General features: G+C 35.1%; 1 protein-coding gene across 1 annotated transcript in view; it reads left to right on the top strand.

Moving 5' to 3' along the window:
* Positions 1–22293, top strand: part of Abcd3 (ATP binding cassette subfamily D member Pmp70) — a 602827-nt gene that overhangs the window by 326871 nt on the left and 253663 nt on the right. Inside the window, exons 12-13 of the mRNA XM_090414763.1 lie at positions 3230–3319; positions 21018–21087. Of these exons, the coding sequence (XP_090270889.1) occupies positions 3230–3319; positions 21018–21087 (160 nt within the window). The remainder of the gene's footprint in view (positions 1–3229; positions 3320–21017; positions 21088–22293) is intronic.

Below are 22293 nucleotides of genomic sequence, written 5' to 3'. Positions count from 1 at the left end.
GGGATATCAGATCTGACAAAAACACAGTCATGCCTTCCTTACTGCATCATGAATGCAGTAATGAGGAAAGTTGAGTTGTGCTGCTGTTGTAGTGTGTGCCAGTTGTGGTTTGGTGATAAATAATATATCATGGTTGGATGACTAGGTGGTGTGCATCATTGATATTCCAATTTATTTATTTTGTGTGGGGGTTCCTCCCTTTCCTTCCCTATCCCTTAGGACAGGTTGAGCCCTCCTAAATGAGGGATTAAGTATGTATTTTATGACTGCATAATCTATGTGTGTTCACAGGGCCCTTTGCCTCTTCTTGGAGACAAAAAAAAACCCGAGTTTCCGGGAGAAAAAACCCCCTACCTTCATGTGATACTAGATAACTCACCTTTATTTGAAAGAGACCAGATAAAGGTTCCTCACGTCTTGGATGGGAATCAAACCCAGGTCTTTCCAATCAAAGAGCTTTTGTCAATATCAACTGAGCTATGGGGGCTTGAATTCCTTTGATGTTAATTAAGAAAGATCCTTGATGTTAGTGAAGGCAGTCTGGAAGGTTTTTTTTTTTTTAATATCTATTGTAGTGATTTTGATGTTTTTAGATTTTTTTTTTTTTTGGTAATTTTTATAACATGATTTTTTTGTATTGTTTATCACGGTTGTGAATAAAGAACAGGAAATTAGTGGGGGGGGATGAAGGGCTCAGGAGGTCATCACTCCTTCACAGAGAGTAAGCAGACTTCAATCCATAGCCTTGAACAGTGCTTCCTGCAAGCTGCTTATTTGGACTCCCTCCAGGCCCCACCTGGCAGAGTATGCAGCAGTAGCAGGTGCACTTTCCAGTTGATCCAAAAGCTTTCTGAAGAGCTACTATGAGGTAGTACACAAGGCCAAACCTGGCAGAAACCACTTTATAGCTGTACCCTTGAATAGAGGAAGAACTGATTCCCTGATTTGAAAGATCTAAAAGATTTGAAAGTGGAGAGCAAAAACAGGAAGGCCTTCACCCACACTGCATGTAGGAAGAAAAATGGGGTGGGGTAGGGAATAGAAACTGGAATCCCTACTTGTAGAGATGAAACATAGCAAAGGCCACTTCATGCCACCAATAAGTGGGGTGGTAGTGTTTCACTGGGTGATGAAAGATATCTACAACCTAGTGGTCTAGTTGGCATTGCTTCATCTAGGGAAGGTATGTATTTAAGGCAGCAATGCACAATCCACTAGAGCTCTATTTGTAGAAATGGGCCATACAACGGGAAAGTGGGAAGACTTGGCTGGGAGAAAGTATATATTACACCATTGCTATCCCTTAATGAGCCCTAATGTATTGATATCTACTCCTGATTTCATTCCTCCTGGATATTTTCATGTTTTTTTTTTAAAAAAACTTTTTTGTCACATTAATCTATTGTTTCTAGCGTTCAGTTATAACAATGACTAATCAAACTGCAGAAGCAAATATCCAGCGTAGGCAGGTATGTATAACGTTGGATTATAAGAGTTGTGGAACATGGTTCTTATACGAGGGTGGTCTGAAAAGTGCTCGGCCTCTACCATAGATGGCAACACTATTGGCACGATTTTTTTTTTTCTAAGTTGGTACATCTGTCATAAGCATCCATGTGAAATTGCAAGTGATTCTATCAAGTAGTTTGTTTTATACAGCTGTGTGAAGCAAAAGTGTTGTCTGTATCCCTTGAAATGGATAAAATTGAGTATCGTGTGGTTATAAAATCTTTGTAAAAGAAGGTTTAACGCCAAAAGAAATTCACTCGAATTCATAAAAGTTTATGGGCACTCTTCTCTTTCGTTTTCAGCAATTAAGAAATGGGCTGCTGAGTTTAAACATGGCCATACCAGCCTTGAAGATGATCCAAGAGAAGGATGTCCAAAAAATGTAACAACACCAGAAATCATTGATCAAGTGCACAATATGGTATTGGATGACTGGCGAGTCAAAGTGCATGAAATTACTGAGACTATAGGCATTTCAAAAGAACATGTAGGATATATTTTGCATGAAAAATTGCATGTGAAAAAAGCATTGTGCAAGATTGTATGCCATGCTTGCTCACAGCAGATCAAAAACGCACTCGCATGAAAATCTCTGAACAGTGCTTGGGGCGTTTTAACAAGAATAAAACTGATGTTGTGCTTTGATTTATTACTATGGATGAGACTTGGATTCACCATTACACACCAGAATCCGAATTGCTGTTTGGATTCTGGATTGTAATGTCAAAACAGTGGACAGAAACCACTGTTTTGACTGCTGCTTCATGGTTGTTCAGTGCCAAAGAAGAAAAAGTCAGTTCCATCAGCAGGAAAGGTCATGGCATCGGTGTTTTGGGATGTTAAAGGCATTTTGTTTATTCATTATCTTGAAAAGGATAAAACAATAACCAGGGAATATTATTCCGATCTTTTAACCAGACTAGATGAAAAAATTTGTGAGAAAAGACCCAGTTTGCAGAAGAAAAAATCATAAAGATATTAATCATCTTGAAAAGGGTAAAACAATAACTGCGGAATATTATTCCGATCTTTTAACCAGACTAGACGAAAAAATTCGTGTGAAAAGATCCAGTTTGTAGAAGAAAAAAAATCATAAATTAAAGATACCAAGAAATTATATACTTGGTTTAATCCATTATTCAAGTGTAATGAAAATTACGCTTGAATAATGTTGCCTGTGCCTGAAATATCTTTCAGGACAGGCAACTCGTGGCAAAGGTGGTATGATTTCACATCACTTGTCTTGATATCTCATAATGCAAAGCACATCTCCTTGTGGACATGTATAATGCCATGCATTGTGGGAACGGTCACTGCTCAATCTGGTTTCGATCTTTGAGGTCTCATCAGTGCGAGGCAGACCCGGAGGTGCGATACCAAGGTTGAAGAAATGCAGAAGTCTTTGAATCAAGAGGTGATTGCAACTGTAATGGGATATTTTGCAGATCTTCCTGAGAACCACTACAGGGACGAGATAATGGTGCTGGAGCATCAATGGAATAAATGTATTAGTCTTAAGGGATATTATGTTGAAAAATAAATATAATTTTGAAATTATAAAGTCATTTTTTCATGGTTAGGCAAAGAACTTTTCAGACCACCCTTGTATAAGAGACAAGAAATATTGTCTCACTGGTCAGCACATTTGTTAACCCAGCGTGAATATATTATGAAGACATTCTATTGTGTAATGATTATATATATTTCCTCTCCCCTGTAGGTTACGACGTCCTGTTGGCAAAATGACAATGACAGAACAAAAACTGGAAGGTGAGCTTCGATATGTAAATTCCAGATTGATAATGAATAGGTAAGAACAAGAAATAGCTTTTTGGCCATGTTGTTTCCTGTAGAGCAAAGCTAAAATCTAAATATAATGAAATGCTTAACCTTTCAGATGGGCTAAGTTTTTAATTTCAGATATGATGTCACTATTCATCACTGGTTAAGTGTTATATGTTCGAATGTGCTCTACCCTATTCCATAACAGGAATGTTTGTGACATATGTTTCACTTGACAGTACACTATGTCAGGCTCCAAATTAAGCTGAATGATGTTCATATTTAAAAAAAAAAAAAAAATCTTAAATAGCACTGTGTACACTAATACAATAATCTCAGTACACACAATGATTTGTTTTGTAGGGTTCTTATGCTTTCTACTTTTTCAATACAGTTCCTACTTTTTTTGCTTTTTCTTATTTTTTGAAACATGATTATTTCATTATTAATGTTGACACTTTCAGGTAATGCATTCCATTCACCAATCACTCTCCATGCAAAGAACCTGCTTCTCACCCCCAACCCTTCACTCATACCCGCCTTATACAGCCATCCAGGAATGGCCTCTAGTTCTACTCTCGCCTCCCTCTTCTCTAAAAAAAATCTCCATATTAATCTGGTAATAATCCCTCACCAACTTATTTGTCTCAATCATATCCCCCTCTTCTTTCTTTTTATTCGCAAAGCTCTATAAATTCATTCCTTCAATCTCCCCTCGTATCTGACATTCCATAGATCTAACAATAATTTAGTAAACCTATTGAGGATCCTCTCCAATATCGCATTACTGCCTTGAAACCAAGCAACCAAATCTGCATGTAGTAGTTCATATGTAGACTGATCAAAGCATACAAGGAAACCGTAACCTCTTTGCTTCTGTATGTCCTCATTGTTTCCATTGTTATTATTATTATTGCGTGACACCTCCAAGGAGTCCAAAGACTCATTGAGGGAGGGCACCTACTCAACAACTCTCTGTTTCCACCACTTGATCCACCAACTACACTGAACCACCACCACCGTCATCTAGACCAGTGCTGTCTACTGCCCACCACCACCACCACTAGTATTTTTTGTCTGTAAATTGCTTGTGTTTTGAAGGCCAATATGCGGGATGAAAAACCTAAACCTGAGTTTCTGGTGGGGGCTACTACCTCCATATGAGATCAGTTAACTCACCTTCAATTGAAAAATTTCCATATAAAGATTCCTCTCTCATGATGAGAATCTAACTTGTGATGTTCTTGCAATTTTAGCAGTGTGATCCATAAACTTTGAGTCTCTGTTCACCATCACTCCCAGATCTCTTATCTCTTTCACCTTCAAAATTTCTCCATTAATTGTGTACTCTGCATCACAAACTTGCCTACCACATTTCAAAACCTTGCACTTTGCAACATTAATCGCTCCACTTATTTGCCAACTCACATAGTCTGTTCAGATCCTCCTGTAAGGCACAACATCTGTTCTACTTATCATAGCTCTTTCTAACATTGCATTGTCAGCAAACAGCTGCATATCTCCAGTTAAGTTGGTCCCAATGTCATTAATGTATAAGTTAAACAATGATGATTCCAAAACAGATCCATATGGTGACCTTTTTGAATGAATGTTGCACAGAAACATTTCATCTTCAATATTGGATATTGAAAAATGGGATATATTGCCATCACGAAAGCATATCTGGGATGACAGGAGAATTTTTGTGAAAACAGGACTATCTCATTTAAAATGGGATGGATGGGCATCCTATTCAAATTAGAATCTGTAATGTTTGTCAGTGCTGTTTTTACTATGTTAACATATGAAGCAAACCTGTTATATCAAAATGAAATCAAAAAGAGCACATGTCAGCATGTTAATTTGATCCAAAGTAGCATTTGCAGAATTTTCCCAATGAATTTTCCTAATTTCCCAAATAAAATGCAAACACCACATGTATCACATGATTTTCTGTTTGCATAGATGTCCATCATCTTACATTGTAATCAAATTTAACCCATGCCTAAATTTATGCACATGGGCTAAATTTAAATAAATAGAATGGAATATTTCATTGTATGTGTGTTTATCATGTATACATCATACTGAAAATGAATTTTTTCTCCTTTTCTTTGATATTAATTAAATACATTGATCTCTCAATTTTCCAACATCTGAATGATCAAACCTTCAATTAAGTCACTGTTGAATGGTATTTGTGTGTCAAATGACTTCCGATACTTGTAATTGTACCTTCAGTTATCTAACAAAATTGTTTGTCCATTGTGGTTGGATAATTGTTGGAAAATTACTCTAAGGATCAGATTATAAAGAAAAATATTTACACTTCGGGAAGCACATTTATAATTGAAGTATGTTAATTTTTAGTTCTCTTTTTAAATATAAGTCCTCTTTTTAGTTTTCTGATATCAAGAGATTAACTGTAGCAATTACATTGCTTATGAAATTTATTTCACTTACATACATACAACATTAGAAAAATAGTTCATTTCTTCTTCGGGTTTGAAATAGATGCACTAGCATCACTTTTCCATTTCTGGAAAATGGTTCAAGAGTTCATTAACATTATGCTGTCAAATGTGAATTGGCAAAATTGAATGTCAGAATCATAGAGGAAGTTCCCTACTGATGTAGGAAGTTCCCTACATCAGTGCTCTCAAACTTCTGGATGTCAGGGTCCCCTTTGGAAAAATTCAAATATTTCACGGCCCCCCCCCTCGAAAAAAAATCGTAATATAGACATATATTATAATAATATTTATTGTATTTATATTCAATACAAAACATACACAGTGAATATTGCAAATATTACATTTTTAGCATCTTACATACACATTTGACATGGCACATTATCTCATTTTTATATAGATAGATATATTCTTATTTTTAGAGGTACCTGTGGCATAGTATAATTATTAAAAGAACACGTAAGACCACAGTAATAACTTTTAATTTATAAAGGTACAGATATTTCATATTAAAACTAATAGTACATCTTCAGTGTCACACAAACAGTTATAGGAATGGAATAGAAGTAACGAGCATTCGGTGGATCACCTATTAAAATACAATTGTTGCCGCATGCTAGGAAATGATAGAAAATAATAATTAATCATTAAGATAATTGTTTTTTTTTATTGATTACATAAAATAAAAGTCTCCCAGAATCTTCAAGAGAGAGACAATCATTTCAATTTAAATTCGGTCGGTGTAAAATAACTTCACAACTTTCTTTAAAAAGGCGTTCATATTTGAACCTGCATCTGTGGAGGAGAAAAACTTTATCCCACTAGATATTATGAGTAGTGTTAATACTGTGTTGTACTAGACCAAACTTCTGAGGTTTGTTGAATTAAGGAACATCAATATTATATTGAATACATGTTCCAATACCTAAGGTTTCTTCAACAGTCCACAGAGTTCCAATCCCTTACATTCCAGGAATCTCAGAACCTGTAGGTAGAATTTAAAAAAAGTACCAATTGATTCCCACGTATGTTCCTATCAACAAAATTTCCTCTTTATTGCCTTCCACAAAGGATAAATAAACTGTCATCTCTATCTTTGGCTGGTGTTTACCAAATACCATGTGAATGTGCCGTTTCTTATTTTGGACATACTGGCCATTCTGTGGAAAAAAGAATTAAGGAACATCAATATTATATTGAATACAACAAACCTCAGAAGTGTGGTCTAACACAACACAGTATTAACACTACTCATAATATCCAGTGGAATAAAGCTATTCTCCTCCACGGATGCAGGTTCAAATATGAACGCCTTTTTAAAGAAAGTTGTGAAGCTATTTTACACCGGCCGAATTTAAATCGAAATAATTGTCTCTTTCTCGAAGATCTGGGAGACTTTTATTTTATGTAATCAATAAAAAAAAACAATTATCTTAGCTCAGCGGATGTGGCGTTTGCACACCGCCGCGCTTGGCCGCACGAAGGAAGACTTGGTTTCGAGTCTAGTCGGCGACTAGAGGAAATTTTTCTAAGCCTTTTTTCGACCGGTTCCCGAGTTAGTTGATCTCTGGCACGGGCAAGCAGGTTTTTCCTCCCAGAAACTCGGGTTTTTCGTCCTGTAAACTCAAGAAAATCGACCGTAGAACCCACATTATTTCAGACATTAAATATATTGTGTTAGGGTTAGGGACCACGAGATGGCGACACATTTGAGCTGTCTCTCTTCACTGCGTACCGCTTAATTAGTGATAGCCTTGGGCCATCTGTCTCTGATTGGGTACCAGTGGAGATTGAACTGCCCACTCAGTCTCCAAAAGTTAGATAGGGCTAAATGGCCTCGTCTACTCCCGTATACGGGAATAAAAAGGCGTTAGCTGATTTTTTTTTTTTATCTTAAAGATTAATTATTATTTTCTATCATTTCCTAGCACGCAGCAACAATTGTATTTTAATAGGTGATCCACCGAATGTTCATTACTTGCATTCCATTCCTATAATTGTTTGTGTGACACTGAAGATGTACTATTAGTTTTAGTATGAAATATCTGTACCTTTCATTAATTAAAAGTTATTACTATGGTCTTACATGTTCTTTTAATAATAAGATAGATATATTGTTATTGTACATTTGCAGTACAAGCACATGAAACGTAAAATGATTCGTAATAAAGAATTAAAAACATTCTATACTGCTACACCAATATCAGGTGAAATATTTGAAACTGCAATTCTTAGATTTCTGCTTTGAAATGAAACTTATATGAATAAGCATATATTTACTAATATTCATTAAGCGATGAAATATGCAGGAAGCAAAATTTGTGAACCTGCAACAATGTGTGATTTTTTTCCATTAAAATATAAAAAATAACAAAAAAGAAATAATAAATAATAAAAATCAAATACATGTCTTTTAAGATTAAAAAAAATCTACTTAGTCTTAAAAGATTTTAAATTTGTTTTCATTATTTCATGCCCCCCCCCCCCCCTCAACAAAACCTACAGCCTCCAAGGGGGCCATGGCCCGCAGTTTGGGAAGCGCTGGTCTAGGTAATATTTATGCAGACATAGTTGAGAAGCTAAGAAACTTGGGTGGGAAAATAATTTTGTGGTTATCTGGTCCATACAGGGTGCCATGTTAGTTCTCTTATGGTACTTCTTTTAAGCTTCTCCACTTGTCGACCATTTGGTCAGAAAGACCTGGGTTCGATTCCCATCCATGATGTGAGGAACCTTCATCTGATCTCTTTCGACTAAAGGTGAGTTAGCCGGGGTCTTGTCTGGAGGTAGAGGGGGTTTTTGACCCAGGATATATGGGTGCAATCCACACATCCTCAATCTATCCTCATAGGGTTCATTTCACAGTTTACTCACCATCTTGATTATGCTTCTGGATCTTTCCACTACTTCCTTATCCCCAAGAAACTCAGGTTACCAAACCTGAGTATAGTAATCTACATGTGAATGTATCAAGGCTTATAAAGAAGAATAGCTTCCTACTCTCTGCTTGTTGGTGTGTTCTTCAATAGCCAAGTAATCCCATAAGCTACCTTGGCAACCTTAGTAGTATGCTCCCTAAACTTCAAGTCTATCTACTGCCACCTCCAAATTCCTAGGTTCATCTATATCCTGGAGTACAGTTCCATGAATGTGGTACACAGCTTATAATCTCTTTATCCCAAAATCCATAACTTTACATTTCTCCACATTAAACTGATACCCATTATCTTTTGCCATACATGATGTGGAGGACCCTGACATGCAGAAATAGAGGTTATGATGCCATTGTATAAGCCCTTGACCAGGCCTCCTGTGGATTGTGTACAGATTTGGTCGCCAGGTTATCATGCTTAAAAGGATTTGTTAGAAAGGGTCCAGAGGAGATTCACAAAGTTGATCAGTGGTCTGGAATGTGGAGCACAAGGACAGATTGAGGGAATGTAAATTTTGATGAGATTTTTCATAGAATGGGATGGGGTTGGGTTGAACAGGAGGCCATCCCTGGAAACTGTTTAAGGAAGGTGTGAGCAGGGAGCAGGTTCTTTACAAGAACAGTGGTTGGTGAGTGGAATGCATTGCCTGAGTGTGTTGTGAATGTAGGCACATTGAATCGGTTTAATTCAGGGTTGGATGAGGTTTATGTGTGATAGTTGTACCTCCCACAACGAGGCTCTCACTCCATGGAGATCAGATGTTAACAATAATAATAACTATACACTAGTTGTAGTGCAATAACCACACAATAGCAGGCTGTTATAGCACAACTGTAAATTTTTGAACCATGAGTTACACACTGGTGTTCTAGCGCTCAGTAATTTGAACCAAGCAATGAATAGGTGGAACAGATGGTGCTGCAACAGGAGAAATACATAAATATCTTTGGTGATTATGCACTGAAGTGGTGTGTACTAAAGTCAACTTAAGTATCATGTATGGATTATATCACAATAGTTCTTCACATAATATTACTTGTTACCTTACTTTTGTTCATCACTCTTGTAGTAAAATCTCTCATCTACTTTTATAATTCTTTCAAACTTCAATACACTAAGAATCTTTTTATCATCATGAACAATGGAAAGACAGAGAATACTATTACCAGAAATAAATACAAAATGCCCAAAGAACCACATGTAATATAGAAAAAATATTAGTTCAGAAATCTTACATTGCAAATTCTTTGGTCTACAAGACCTGGTTTGGAAATTTTTCTTATAGCATTTTGAGGTTCTCAGGTCTCACCAAAAGAGACCACTAGTACAACATTATATGATCCACTGTCTGCACTACATTGCCCTATAGAGTATTTTTGTTTGCTAATTGTGCGTGTGTTCCCTGGCTGGTTTTTTTCATTTTGCAAAGGAAGAAACAAGTGTTTCCAGGATAGAAAGATCTGTTATCACTGTGTGAGATCAGCTAACTCATAATATTTATGTAGAAAGTTTTTTTTTTTTTGATTGACTACAAAGTAATTTAATCTTGCCAAGAAATTATATTCTTGTTTAATCCTTGACCCAAGTGTAAGCAAACAAAATTTGCACACGAAGTATCTTGAGACCCAGATGCTTGTATATAGCAGCTGTTGACCTCACATAAATTGCCTTAGTATCCCATAATGCAAACCACGCTTTCTTTCAGACATGTATATTGCTATGTATTATGGGAAGGCACACACTATCCAGCCTGATTTTGATCTTTATTAAAGTGAAAAAGTAAAGGGTGTTTATCATAGGCCCAGAATAGTTTAAGGGTGCAAAAAAAAGCCTGATGGTAGGAGACAGAAAAGACAGATGGATAGTATGAGAGAGAGAGAAATCTCAGCCCTTTTATCTCATCATTAAGCCAAAGGCTATCCTTTTTTCTTTTTCACCAGTCTCATTCAGCTGAACAGCCAAAAGTCCAATTGAAACTAAATTACAAAAATGATTTTGCTTCTTTCTCTAAGTTAACTGCCTTCAGTTTGGCTTTCTCTGCCTGGGATTGCTCTCCAGTCATCCTTGTAATTCACCATAAGACCACAGTGAACCATTTACACACGCGCGCGCACACACACACACACACACACACTCACACACACACACACTCACACACACACACACACTTCGTGTAATAAAAAAATAAACACAATTTTATTTTTCACTGATGAATATTGCATAATGTGGGTTGTCTTCTCACCTAGCCAAAAATTTAGTATCTCCTAGAATGTTTCTTTCTAAATACAAAAATCATCATATTGAACTATAAATTTTCCATATTATTATTATTATGGGCAACTCCAGGGAGTCCTTAGACTCATCAAGGGAGGCCCTAAACATGTCCACACAACTATACAATATTCTCACAGTATCTATCATACCTTGCCTTGAACTCGCTCACCATCATAGCACCCACAACAGACTCTGGCAGCTTATTCCACTCATTCACCACTCTATAAGTAAAGAACCCAGCTCTAACACCCTTGCTAACCACACTGTTGCCCAGCTTCCATAGGTGTCCCCTAGTTCTCCCACCACCACCAGTCCTGATCTCAAAAATATCCTCTGAATTAATCCTATAGAAAACTAATGAAAACAATTTGAATGTCTCAATCATATCTCCCCCTTTCCGCCTATCAACTAATCTACAACCCACAAATCTTTAACCTGTTCTCATAAGGTTCATTCCATAGACCTGCTATCATCTTGGTCACTCGCCTCTGGATCCTCTCCACCTCCTCCCCATCAAGAAGAAACCTACGTGACCAAATCTGGGCATATAAAAAATTTATGTGCCAGAAAACTAGTTTTCAAATCCATGTTTCTTTCTAACCTTCCATAAATGGTATTTTAACTCATTAATTATAAAATCAAAATTCCCTTCCCATTGCTGACAGGTGGTGGGTACTGCAAAAAATAAGAACCTGTTCTTGTTGCAAGTAATGGAATGCCCAACATATTACATAATCTGTTCCAAATATGCAAGGCAAGAGGGCAGCTGTAGAATGCATGTTCTGATGTTGAAGTACTTCCACTTGATGACATTTACTGGAAGGTGACCATATGCAATTCTCTAATCAAGATCTCTCCTGTTAGGGTATCCTTGGAACTTCAGTAAGTTATGAAACAAAGTATTATTTTCACTACCCAAGTATGGAAATTTTTAGTAGAAGAGGTTAAAGATTTCCTTATCTAAGGTTTGTTGTTACTAATGGAAAGACTGTCAGTGCCAGAATGCTGAACAGTGTTAGAGTTAAGCACAGAATATTGTAATATTCAGGAACAGTCTCCGCTCTTAGACCTTTATAAGCATTTATTCGAAATAATGGAAGATGAAAACCCAGGTAGTACTGGAGAAGTTCTGCATATATGTGATTGGTCTGCAACATTTTATGGATTTTTGAAGTTGTACTGTTTAAAAAGAAGAATTTTAATACTGAAAACCCAAAGCCTCCATGCTTCTTTGATACTTGAAGACATTTATTTTTAACTTCTTGGTATCAGCTGGGAAAAAAAAAAGTGCACAGATTTACTATACAATTGATTTTCTTCAGCTTCTAATCCATCATACCCTGAAGTTACACCTTCAGTTCGAGAGGAAGTTTGGAGATGGTGCAGTTATGATTGAAATGAAATCCTATTGGTATGAAAACGGGTTTACTGAATGAGTTCATTTGTTTCAATGCCATCTGTTGTTGGTCAGGCATAACACCTTCTTTACATTTTAATCTTTGAATCTAATGTAATAGCTTCTCCTGGCTTTTCATTTCACTTTTATCTGCCATTATATTAAGTTTAATCTTAGTAGAATGAAAGTTAAAAATAGTTCAATATTCATGCAATCACAGAGCACAACACAACAACATAAAGGCATGAAGCAAACCATGTCTGACACCACCAGTGATAGTGAGACAGCGATGACAACTTTCAGATGACAGTGTCATGAGACTAAAGAGCCATAACTCCGAAGCAAGTGATATAATTTCGAGGTAAGCAGCAATTCAAAAATGTTCGTAAGTGCGAAGTGGTGTAAGTTGGGTATGGGTGCATTTCTTATATACAGCTGAGTAGTATATACAGCTGAAATATACTATAAATATATAGTATATACAGCTGAAAATTATGGCTTTAAGTACTCTGGCTTTAGAAGAAAAGGAGAGTTGCCCAATTTTCCAGTCTTTTAAGGTTTCAATATTTTCATGAATAAGTTCTTGAACTGGTAATGTTGGGTAAGTGGAGAAGGGAATTCTAAGTATAGTGATATTCTCTCTTATGGGTTAGCCCAAAGGGAATGCTTCTGAGATCCCACAACAGAACTTTTAATTTTGTCTTGTCAGCATAGGCAGTTAATCCACTGATTTTGCTTAATTTTTACAAAATACCAAAAAATATGTGTATGGAATCATTCTCCCTTATTGTTGGCATATGCTAATACTTTACTTTCCTTCCTAGTTGAGGAGAACTGTTATCCTATGCACAGCATGTGAATTGTCAACCTCCTGCAAAATGGTTCAAGAACCAATGCAAAGAGCAATGGACTAAGAGAACAAACTTGCTTGTCTCCTTTCTGAGTTTTGATTGGGTCTGATGGGTGCTCTTAATAGGTATTGGCATAGGCTCCCATAATAACAGATAGCAGCCTTTTTTTTGCTAGAGGATGAAACAGAAAGGGATGCCCAACATCATCAAACGCTTGACTAAGGTCCACTGATTTTATTTCACTTGGCTGTTTTTTTTTTCATATTAACTAAGTGGAGTAGATGGTGTCACAGAAACAGAATAAATTGTACTGCTTGACCTTGAACTCCATACACCTATGTGCTTTTAATTATTTATCTCATTCCTACTTTGAGCCTGTTACTGATAATGCAAAAATATATCTTGTAGTCGGTATTAAACAGAGAAATAGACCTTCAATTGTTGATTAAGGTATGATTTCTGTTAGGTTTTGGAAAGAGAATGGTATGGCTTGCTACAAATTCACTTGGTATGTGACCTGTAGAGGGAAAAGAATTAAACAGTATTACTAGAATGGGAAGTATAAAATCCCTTGCAGTAAAGCTCTATTCCCAGATCATCAGATCCTGGGAATTTTCTTGTCTAGCATAGACTCCTTTAATAACAGATAGCAGCCTTTTTTTTTGCTGGAGGATGATATAGAAATTTTTATATTTTTTTATGAGTAGATTTGCTTGAATAACTACCAGGTTTTAAGTCCATCAAAGCAGACAGACAATACAATGGTAAGATCATATAATATTATTTACATATAATATAGGTTGAATTTATTTGAACTGAATTGTTTATTGCCTGTATATATATATCCATCTTTTTTGCAATCATAATAATTATTATTATCATTATTAGTTATATATATATAGCTATATCTATGGAGTCAGAAGACTCATTACAGTAGATCCACACTAACCTTAATATATGCAATAAAGGTATGATTTCTTACCTTTATTAGCATTCTTTATAAGGATGCTGGCAACGTCAAGTCTAATGTTATTTGCTATCTTTGGCATCGTAATCACCAGAGTGGATAAGGGTAATGCCACAGTCGTCCTTAATGCCACGGAATACAATTGAAAAATGGAGATTATCCTCATCGATCGCTCTACCTACATCCCACTAGAACACAAAAACACAAATTAAAAAATTAAAAAAGTATCTTCCTGGCCTCCAGACATTACGAAAAAACTCAAACCTTTCTGTTCCCCCCCCCCCCCCAATATACAGTTTACCAAAAATCCACAAGCTTAATTCCCCACTAAGACCTATTGTAGATGCCACTAACACACCTTGCTACAAACTGTCAAAACAGCTGGCTAACAGTCTGACCCCCTCTCACTGGACTTTCCACATCCTATATAAAAAAACTCTACCCATTTTAAAACCCTAATAGAAAATTTAACCTTAAATAACACAGATATTTAATAACCTTAACCTAAAATAACACAATAATAAGACATATTGATAAGCTTTGACATCTCCTCATTTTACCAATATTCCCTTAATTGATACCTTAACACTCTTAGAAAACATTTTTCCTTCTGACATCTTAGATCTCTTTTCCTTTGCCATCAATTCTGGTTATTTTTCTTGGAAGAACAAAATCTACAAGCAGATAGAGGGAACCGCCATGGGTTTCCCCCTCTCACCCCCTCTTGCCAATTTTTATATGGAAAATTTTGAAAAATGAGCCATAGACTCAGCCCCTCTCAAACCTGCTATCTAGCTAAGATGTGTAAATGATGTGTTTTCTATTTGGCCTCATGACCCAGACACATTAGACTCCTTCCTCAGTCAACTTAACAGCCTGCATCCAAGAATCCATTTTATGATGGAAAAGGAAAAGAACATTAGTTTACTCTTCCTAGACACCTTAGTTACACACCTTCCTAGTGGTGCACTTTCCTTCACTGTATACAGAAAACCTACGCACACAGGCAGATGCATTCACAAACTCTCCCACCGCCACCCCGCTCAACAATATGGCATTATTAAAACCGTAACCAAGAGAGCCCACAATCTTTGTTCCACTGGAACAAAGATTGTGGAACTGCTCTTGCAGCTGAGCTTGACCACATACACAACACCTTCCTCTCCAATGGCTACAGTAATCATAGTATAAAAAAATAATCAGTTCCTCCACTATTCCCCAGCCATCTCTTCAGAAAGAGTTTAGAAATGCCATCACCATATTCTACATCCATAGCACATTGGAAAAAATAGCCAAGATTTTAACCTACACACAGTATTTAAGCCTCACCGCAAACTTGCTATCCTTATCTGTTCTACAAAAGATCAGCTCCCTCCTCTCTCAGTGCCTGGAGTTTATAAAGTACCCTGTTCTTGTAAGCTGGCATACTTTGGACAGACAGACAAATCAGTATCCATCCGCCTAGAGGAACACAAGTCATACATCTGCAACCACAGCTATGGTCAGTCAGGCCTGACTGACCATGTTTCAGATACAACCCATAGGATCTCTTGAAAAAAAAACACCATGCTCCACCACAGTAAATTCAATAAAGAGAGACTATTTTTAGAATCTGCAGCAGCTCTCAGAAATCAACCAAATCTAAATAAATACGGTTGCATTAAGCTTCCTAAGATTTGGAAAACACTAATCATAAGAGATCCCACCTTACATTCCAGGCCACCTACAACTGCCCATATAGTTGGCTTAGTATTGTGTGGTATTTGTGTATATGTTACATTAGTTTTTTTTGTAATCCCTGAAGATGTCTCAGTGACTGAGACAAAATATAGGACGTATTAAATTCTGTTTTAATCCTTTCTGAGTGCTATATACAATCCATTAAGCCTCCACACATGGGCTTTCTTCCTGTCCCCTTCTTCCTTTCAGCAGATCCAGTTTCCTTCATTTTTGAGAGCAGCCATATACCACAGTAGATTGACTACAGGACAACCTTTTAGCTGTTTCATAAGAGGAACAGAAGCTTGAATTGCACTTTTTCTACAATGTGTTAATTGCATGTAACTAGCCATAGTGATCTCAGTACAAAAATGTGAAAAACTAGCTCTTGCTCTCTATTTATAGCATAAAAAATTCTGACACACTAGCAGCAACTATTACATTATACGGAAACCTGCAGAAATTATAGGTGATGCAATACAATGAACTACAACTGGTACTTCATCATTTGCTCACTTAATCTATTCATATCCTCCTGCGAATCAAATCTGTTTTGCTCCTCAAAAGTTTTCCCACATTTGCATTATCTGCAAATAACTATCATTTATTTCACAGAGTTATTAATGTATAAGGTAGAGAAATTATATGAAACTATATCCTCTTCCCAGTGCCGGCTCTAGGGGCACTGGTGCCCCAATGCAATTTTAAGTTGAGTGCCACTTACTTTTTTTTAAAAATGTACTTAAAATTTAAAGGTTAAAAAAATCAAAACACATTTTTACATAAAATGCATAATGGGATACATACTAAGGCAAGTGATATGAAGTCATTAGCCTCTATATACAAGTAGCTCAGACGTGAATATATTTCACTTGCAAAACTTTGGGAAAAGGATTGAAACTAAGTATAACATTTCTTGGTATCTTTAACGTATTTTACACCCAAGATAAAAAACTTTCTACATCTTTCTCTCATCCAGAGATTTTTTATTAAGAAAGTCACACACCTTTTGTCTACTTGTATATGAGATATATATGATTTCTGCATTACTTCAACCTTGATATCTGGCTCCTGCTGAAGAGACCTCAATAAAAGTTGAAACTGATCTGGGTAGTGGGTAGTGACCTTTCCCGTTAATGCATTGCATTATACACACCTAAAAGGGGGTGTGCTTTGCATTATAGGATATATATATATATATATATACTAAGGCAAGTGATATGAAGTCATTAGCCTTTATACACAATTAGCTCAGACTTGAATGAATATATATTTGCTTACTTGGAAAAAGGATTAAAACCAAGTATATATAATAATGATATAAATAATATAATATAATATATTATATGGTTGTGAGGCCTAGTTGCTAACAAAACAAGACATCAAAAAGTTGGATTCATTTGAACTTGGTGCTGGAGAAAGATGATGAAAATTAGTTGGACAGAAAGAAAAAGTAATGAAGTTCTAAATATAGTTCATGAAGAGCGGTCTCTAATGAACCACATCAATAAGAGAAGAAAAGCCTAATTGGACACCATCTGAGGCATGGGGACTGATTACAGAAATAATGGAAGTGACTGTAGAAGGAAAGAGGCCACGAGGCAGACCAAGAATTTCATATATATATAACATAATGATGCGAACCAGTGCTAAGAGTTATGAAGAGATAAAAAGGAGGTCCAAGACAGGATGTTATGATGTGCTGCTATAACTAACCAATCTTTGGATTGATGCACCAAAGAAGAAGAAGATATTTATGTTGCTTCCGCCCACAGAAGGTTATTTTACAATGGTAAAGAAACAGCATTATAATTATTGAAATGAGCACTCTACAGATAATAATAATTTGTTTTGTATTTCAACTGCAAGTTCATTTGAAATACTACTGAATATAATTTTGCGATATTTTAAAATTATTAGCCTAGAAATAAGAATTTAATGCAAGTTAACATGTCTTGTTCATAAAAGCAGAAAGAGTTGCTCTCAAAAAAAGCAGCAGTATATCTAAATCTGTAACCATAACAACATGACATGCATATTTCCATACATCGTAGTAGCGCAAGGTAAAATAAAAAGCGACATTCAAACCTTATTTATTGCAATAAATATTGCTAGATAGCATTTTTCCCAGAATGTTTTAAAACAATTCTTTAACACAAGCGCATTAAATATTATGTGTTACATAATATTTTATGTAACACATCTTCCAAAATGAATATGTGTATATATCTTGCAAACAGACAAAATGGAGGAAACTCCAGGTTTCCTTTATTAGGGAAAAAACTCTTCTAAGTCAAGAGGTCATAACGTTACAAATCTGCTACAGTTAGTCATTCTCATTATTTCTGATGTAATTGACAAAAATAGCAGGAAAATAACCATGTGTGCTTTTTGTTTAAAAAACACACAAAATACATTAAAAATTGCACTTCATTCCGAAGTCTTCACTCAATGAAAAAGAAAATACTATGTATTTTCTTATTATTATTCTTATTATCTGGCATTTTCTTTTAGTATACAAAGAAGAAATCACCTCATATTTGGGTCTGGCTTGTTTAGATAGGTGGCAAAGTAGTTATACTTAGAAGAAGCTATACTTTTACTACAATTTTACACTAAGTATGAGTATGCTCCCCAAGCGATTTATTTGTAACAATTGTCTTGTGAACAGTTTTGAAAATAAATTATTTCAAACATCGACAGGATGAATAGGCAGTGCTCTTACCCCCCCCCCAAAAAAAAGCCGAACATTTATGCAACAAATATGCACCTATTTTTTTTTTAATTCAAATATTTCTTTCTTTTTTAAATAACTACATCAAATAATTTATTTTATAAGTTTTCGATAATAAAAGTGAAATTGTAATTATTATAAATTAAGTAATTATTTTGACATAAATATTGTATCAGACTGTAAAAGAAATGTCGGTATTACTATTTAGGATATAACTGAAAACAAAACAAGACATTGCTGATGTATTATGCACTACTGCTTGAGGCTCTTTAGTGTGAATTCTGAAGAAGTGGTCTTTCTCAGTAGCATTGAGCCTTTACCTCTAGCTGAGAACATTATTGTCTAGTATTTCTAAGACATTAGCTTTTTTCCAGAAGTAAGAATCATCATATTAGGATTTTTTTAAGAAAAAAAAACTAACACTACTGCACTTTCTTGTTGCATACATATAAACGGTTTTTATATGGTGAAAATATAGAATAGAATTTCTACAACTTAGAATAATGTCAACAAACAGCTGAACAAATGATTGTAGACTGCAAAGAAATAGTCCAGAATTAGAAGTATCTACTTTGGCAGATACAACAATATTATTGACCTGCTTCTTTTATCAAACAGTAAAATTAAATAATAGATATTAAATACTGTCTGTAAAAACTTTCAAACCAGTAGAAAATTAGATAGAGTAGTTATTTATAAACAGTTCCAGGAGTTCCATTCTGAAATAAAAAATCTATTGAACAAAAAATTTGGTAAGACATAAAAAATAAATGTAAATAAAAATAAATACTTAAAGAAATGCATCAATTTTTCTTTGATTTGTAAAGCCTTAGGTTAATTTTGGATCTACTTACCTCGGTGTGAATTAATTACACATTCACTGTGTGTTTAGCAATCAACAATTCGATGATTTACAATGTCCAAATGTCACTTCGTAATAGCGTTTAAGCCGGTACATGTGCATGCCTCATGTCTTAACTGACGAAAGCTTGCTGCATGTTAAAAAAAAAAAGAAAAAAAAGTTGGTAGTGTAAGGGTGCCCCCCAGTAACACAAAGCCCTGGACGAGCACCTGGCTTGTCTAGTGCTTCCGCCAGCTCTATACTACACGTATCGAAAAACAACTTGCAGATTTTGCTAAATGTTATTAAAAATCGAAGTATTTATTACAATATATTTAGTGCATATCCACATTTAATAAACACTAATATAAAAATGTGTTTTTATTTTATTTTTTCTACTCACTTCAGCGTCCCAATGCGACGTATCGTCTGCTTACCATGCTAAGCTGGCCCTGCCTCTTCCCTTTTAACACACCCTGATAGCTTTTCCAGATACTACTGCTTATACACTATTTCTAATACCTATCAGACAACCAATCTCCTATCTCACTTGCCTGTCTGTTATCTGTTCCTGCCATCCAGTTAGTAACTTGTCATGTCACAGTCTATCAAAAGGTTTTACAAAATATACCATTATATGATTGAGTTGTATTGCTTTGTTAACATTGAGTTAACTTAATTTCTCATATGCATTGTCTTCTTTCCTGTTTGATACTGCTGAACTCATTGTTTCTTTTTGATCATCTTGTATTAAGCAGCATGCTTATTTTATTTATAATGATGCTTTTATCATGCTCTCTTTTTGGAAAAGAGTTTAGTTTTTTTAGACATTTTGAATTATTCCTGTAATTTAATTGGTGGGTTTGCAATTAAATGAAATGTTTTATGAGCAATTTTAGCACTGTGCTTTACTTCAATATCAGAATTCCATCAGATAATTACTATTAGTTGTCATTACTTTTGATAATGCTATCAAAGTTAATGATTTTGTCCATATGTGCTTAATTCTGCATTACCTGACATTGAATGTTATTTAGAAACATAATGCTGGCTGGTTATATTAGACTTGGATCATTGGTCTTGATGGTAAACAGTCTAAGAATCAACAATACCTTGATGAAGTAGTACAAGATTAAGGAAAGAAATTCATTTAGGTAAATTATCAAGATTATTATAACTATGATTTTTTTTTTCTTAACCTGTATATGTGAGAAGAAAATGCTGTAAGAATCTTCATAATTTCAGTGAGCACAATCCATAAAAGCTTCTGAAACTGTAATCATAATTAATAATTTTTAAAAAAATTACTTTCTGTGTATTATTTATTTACTCTCCATTTAAAAAATAAAATGATTGAAATCATTACATTAACTTGTTTATAACTTTCTGTATATCCCATGTGCATAGTTATGTCTGCTCTTGTACACAGAAAGAATATGGGCATTATTTTGCTTCTTGAACAGGGAGAGACCATGTATCTGCTAGTTATATGAAACTGTTTAATTTATATAGTTCTTTTTTTTTTTCTCAATCTTTTTAGTGAGGAAATAGCTTTTTATCAGGGAAATGAAAGAGAGAAGATGACAATAATTCATGCATTTCAGAGATTAGTAAGTGTTTACAAACTTTAAATTAAACAATTTTTCTTAAATGTTTATTTTTTTTTAACCTAGTATATTTGTCTTCTAATTTTACTATATAGTAATCATAAAGAGAGGGTTGTGAAAGGGCAAACAAATTGTAGATGAGTTTAAAGAGTGGAACAACAAACTATGTATTGATTAGCAGTGATTTCCCACAGTGAGTTTTGTGACTGCATGGAGTTCAGGCAAATAATAAGGAATTGCAGTGCTCTGCAGATGTATTATGAATCTTAAATTCTTATGCTGTACTAGCAAACAAATTAAGACTTCTGTAAGTGATGTTTATAAATGAACTTAATTTTATAATGGGCTTTGAGGAATCCAAACTTGCAATCCAAAAAATCCCATAAGGATTTTTTGTTATATGTAATTTTCCAATATGTACTCTCAAGAGGTGTTCAGACTACTATGATAGCATCACATGATTAAGTAAATTATTATTAATCTTCTGTTAACAGTTGTTCTCCAAATTAGTCTATTACTTGTTAGCACTCCAATATTGTATCTAACATTCCAGCCATCTAACACTACTGACTGAATCAATCCATCTAGTCTTGGTCTTCCTCTGGCTCTTTTTACTGCCATCTTGGTTTCAGACACCTGTTTTGTTAACTTTCCTCTCCCATTCTGTGTAAGTGACTGTGCCACCTTAGATTAGCTCTGCCTTGCACATTCTTGAATGCTAACAATGTCTAGTTCCTTCCTAATATCCGCATTTTTACTGTGATCTTGCGTTTGGGCCCCTAATTTTTCTCAGAACTCTTATCTTGATACTAATTTTACTAACCTTGTCTTTACCATACTGGCTCTGCTCTGCTTATATGTTTTGAATGGTAATGATGCCAAGTTTCTTTCTAGTTCCTTTGTTTTTAATATGATTCCTCCAGTGTTGACATTAGTTTACTCCATACCGCTCTTATCTACGATCTCTGCTCTTTGTCGCCTGTTTTATTTCAAATTCATTTGTATACTACTAGTTTAGTATTTTGGCTCATCTCTTTATCTTATACACCATTCAACTAGCACCAGCTTTGTTTATTCTATTATCTATATCTAAATTTAACTTGGCTATAGAAACAATATTTTTATTTATTCTGTAGGTTCTCCATTTAGAATGCAGTTGATAGTTCTCTCTACCATATCTGCTTTTCATAATTTGCCTTTTATAGCTAA

Source organism: Typopeltis vanoorti, chromosome 25 (assembly GCF_054136105.1).
Source record: "Typopeltis vanoorti isolate ZY-2024b chromosome 25, IOZ_Tvanoo_1.0, whole genome shotgun sequence".
Lineage (NCBI taxonomy): Eukaryota > Metazoa > Arthropoda > Arachnida > Uropygi > Thelyphonidae > Typopeltis > Typopeltis vanoorti.
The sequence above is the reverse complement of the archived record's forward strand: the minus strand, read 5'-3'. Positions and strand labels throughout refer to the sequence as shown.